This window comes from Adelges cooleyi, unplaced genomic scaffold, assembly GCF_023614345.1.
Source record: "Adelges cooleyi isolate 19-005CV unplaced genomic scaffold, UGA_ACOO_1.1 ACOO_flye_CR_arks_rails_tigmint_CR_PRNA_1, whole genome shotgun sequence".
NCBI lineage: Eukaryota > Metazoa > Arthropoda > Insecta > Hemiptera > Adelgidae > Adelges > Adelges cooleyi.
The window spans coordinates 4,772,943-4,776,957 of record NW_026095751.1 but is presented as its reverse complement, the minus strand read 5'-3'; the positions used below and the strand labels follow the sequence as shown (position 1 = coordinate 4,776,957).

General features: G+C 35.5%; 1 protein-coding gene across 1 annotated transcript; it reads right to left on the bottom strand.

Annotated features, from left to right (window-relative positions):
* Positions 1-3,665, bottom strand: LOC126833077 (apolipoprotein D-like). Its single transcript, XM_050564220.1, has 5 exons — positions 3,445-3,665; positions 1,151-1,281; positions 976-1,067; positions 440-532; positions 1-357 (listed from the first exon to the last, which is right to left on the bottom strand). Exons 1-5 carry the CDS (start codon positions 3,568-3,570, stop codon positions 167-169), a joined length of 633 nt encoding a protein of 210 aa, XP_050420177.1. The 5' UTR covers positions 3,571-3,665; the 3' UTR covers positions 1-166.
* Between the last annotated feature and the right edge of the window lie 350 nt (positions 3,666-4,015).

Sequence of the window (4,015 nt, the reverse complement as noted above, 5' to 3'; positions counted from 1 at the left end):
TATTTTTTTATAATCATACTCAGATATGATTGATTTTATTTGTCGGTTTTCGTATTTAACAATATTACATATTATATGTCGTATAAATAAATAAATTATTCTTAAGCCTACGAGTATAAATTAAAATGAACTGTTCATTTGTACTGTTGAGTTCTTTGCGGATGGCCTAGTACAAGCTCCTCTTTCTCCATTTGTTGTCGGTCACCTCATTCGGGGCGGCCTCGGCGATGGCGCAGCTGTTCTGGTCGGTCTTGACGAAGAAAGTTCTGCTCATCTTGTATTTGTCCAAAACTCCGTAAGCCTTTTGCATGACTGTGCCTGGGGCCAACTTTTCACGGGTCAAGATCCACGCGTTTTCTGTGTCATTAAAAAAAAATAACCATTGACGTTAAAGCGAAATAGATGAATTGTAATGCATATAGTGTTGTGTAGCACTTACGGGTGTTGGCAACGCCCAGAGACGAGCAAGACCAGACGACGGCGAAGGAATCGTAATCGGTTTCCAAGATCATCTGTTCAGTGGTGTACGGGACTGGAAGGAAAAAAAACGGTCGTTACTTTCGCTCGGTTATAGTTTATAGAAGAAAAAAGAACATTAGACTGTATATAATATGTTAAGTCATTTATAAATTATTGTCGACGAGTTGACCTCCCGGATATACCACTCTGACTTAATTTAATAGTTCATAACAGTCTTGGACAATTCATGAATCGCAAAAAACACTAAACTAATTTTATATTAGTAAAATATGCATTGTTCTTTTTTTCAAATCTCTAAAACTTGTCGACTTGGAAGAAGTGACTCCTTGCCTGTTATTTCAATTATTTCAATCAAAAGGAATGGTTATTACTTATTTAGCTTCGTTGTAAAGCCAGCATTGTTTGTTTATAATACGCTGTAGTCATTAACAACATTGTTTATTTGGGACATGATGACTTTCTTATTTTAGTAAATTCAATGAGTGGTATTATTACTTGGCAGGGTGGTGTACTTGACGTTCATTTTGGATTCGGCTCCCTTGACGACCAATCTGATTTCACCGTCCAAAACGCGTTTCACTCCGGTGCTAAAAAATAATAATATTAATTAAAACTAAGACCATTAAAGGAGATTCTTTTGTTTTTTTATAAGATCTTCGTATCCGCTTACAATCTGTTCATGATTTCGTTGGTGACCAAGTAACGGCCGTCGACGGCTTTGGTGTAGTTGGTCTTCACGCATCGTGTTCCGATTTCGAAAACGTTCACATAGTGTTCGGCTTCGTACCACGTTCCCAAGTACTGAAATCCATAAAACAAATCAAATTAACGTTAATCAACAAATGATAAAAATTGTTTCTTTAAAAAGAAAGTTGTGTAATGTGTATTATAGCGTGCTACGAAAACTACAGCATAAATGTATATAGTCAACAATAATACCATTCATTCGCGTTCAAAGTTTGTCATTTCAGTAATATTACATATCATTACAAAGTTGACAGTTATTATAATACACCGACAGTTACAATTTAAATTATTCGGTTTTCCTCTAAAAATCAAACAATATCGTTGACAGACACCGTAAGTAGTCCCCAGTGTACAGTAGTAACAGGATTTGAGTTTGTGATCAAAAGCAGCAATTATTGGTTTACAAACGTAACGATTATTATTGTTATTATTGTTTGGCCTTGGCTCGATCGACGCTACCAGAATTAATTTCTCTATTCGAAAATAATATTTCTATTATTTACCTATGCTCGATCACTGTAAATTATTATATCCACGATTTCCAATCGACAATGAGGACAAAGAATGTTTAACTCATATGAAGATCTTTTAATTAAGTGTCTTCAGAAAAAGTTTTTTTTCTCAGTTCTATAGAAACGATATAATTAATACGTCATTGAGCATGGAAAATATAATCCGACAAACTAATGTAGGACCTTTTGACGACGAATTAACGAATTTACAAACTCGGTTGATTAATTGTTTTCTTGATTACTTTTCACGATACGATGGCGTTATTTAATGATTTTTGTTTAAATGTGGAAACATTTATCGGCCACAAATAAATGTCTACCAAAATAGCATATGTACATCTAAAATATAAACAAATTATAGGCTAAAAACCAGGAGAACTTTTACGGTGTGTTGCTCAATTTCTCTAAATAGTGTCCGAGTCGGACATATTTATTATGAATCGAATAATAAATAGTTGTATTGTAAAATTATTTCAAACCCTAAATACAAATAAAAATAACGAACAAAAAAATGTATCGGCAAATAATAAATATTTGTACTCAAATAATAAGAAATAACGAATAATTTTAACCGAAAGCATAAAAAAAAGATAATTTTGTATTTAGATAAAAAAATTATTCAAATAATGTCCCTCTCCGCACAAACTTTATGATAGTATAATATTGAAGTAAAAAAAAAAAAAAATAAGTACAATTATTTATAAAGTCCCATTTTAAACTTTTCGTTTTGCAATTAAAATGTAATGGACCAACAACTAATGGTATTTGAGAAACCAATAAAAATGGTCTATTGCTCGATTCAAATTTCGATTTACGTTCATACTACCAATCCGATTTAAATTCAAAACTGAGTACAACAAATGCAAATGTATTAATGATTCAACACTACTTAAATTATACATTTATTGATAAAGACTAAACATAAATAATATTCAATATAGAATAATTACTATTTTTTGTTTTAAGAAAAAAACTTATAACCAATAACTAGTTAATTTTTTTTTTTTACTAATGAATAAAAACATTTAGCAATGGCATGTCGGGGCATTTAGATCTTAACGGTTTTGATGTATATTTATTTTATTATTCAATATAAGCGAACGCGGCTTAACTAAATCTGACAATGCCTGATGGCAACTGCAGAACCGAATATAACCCAAGTTGAGATTTAAAGCAAACATACATAGGTAGTGATTATTATACAGTACAATAGGTACAATTCTACCGTCGCTCCGAGGGTTTAACAAGGCGAAAATGGTCTTTACACCGAACGCCAAACGTTTTCAATGAAGTCTCGTATAACTATCGGATGTTTACCCGGACTTTTCGAAAACCGTATTGTCGAGTAAGTACGGACACGACGGGGTGAATTTTGAAATCCAAAGGATTTGCGAGAACGACCCCGTTTTCAAATCCTTCGACAATACAGAATGGCAATAGCAGACCGCGTTGTACATACTATATTCAACAAAGCTTTCCCGGCAGTCGACAACACAAAGATACAATATTAAAAAAAAAAAAAATCCAATTCAGAATTTCTAATTTCGCGCTCGAGCTTAGCACCACCGCATCGCACTATAACGTTAAATTATATTTTAAATTGCTTTTCCAGTGACAATATTATATATTAAACTACACAATGGTTCAAACGATCAAACGGCTATTCTGTCATACTCATTCGACTTTATCGCTAATAATGGCTTACCCTGTTCATGTCGAAGTCGGGCTGGGAGTCGAAATCCGGGCAACCGCCGAATCCGGGAACTTGGCAGGCGACCATCGCGAACGACGTGCACGCCAACAACAAAACTAACTTCTCGTTGAATGTCATGTTCGATAATGTACGAAAGATATATAATACAAGAACTATAATATTGCGAAGACTGGTCCGGTACGGCGTACGAGACGAGTGTGGCTTCCGGTGGTGCTGCACGAGGTCTTTTTATACGTTGACGGCGGGGAAGCTCGCCCGTACGCCGCTCTCCTTCCGAATTGGGATATCCGTAATAGCGCGACGGTTTTTTTTTTTTTAAATTTATTTTTTGTTTTGTACTCTGCATTAGAAGGTGACAGTCCCGATGCCTAGCAGAATATCCTTTTCGCCCGGCCGGCGGTGTCGTGGGCCGAGGGGGAAGAAAGGCGGCGGCGGCGGCGGTGGCGTTCAGCGAACGGACAAAGAGCAAGAAAGTTTACGAAGACGTGGGGGCGGTCGACGAACTCCATTGGCCTGCGCGCGAAGACCGGTTCCCGAGTGTTTTTTTTATTATGTTATACCT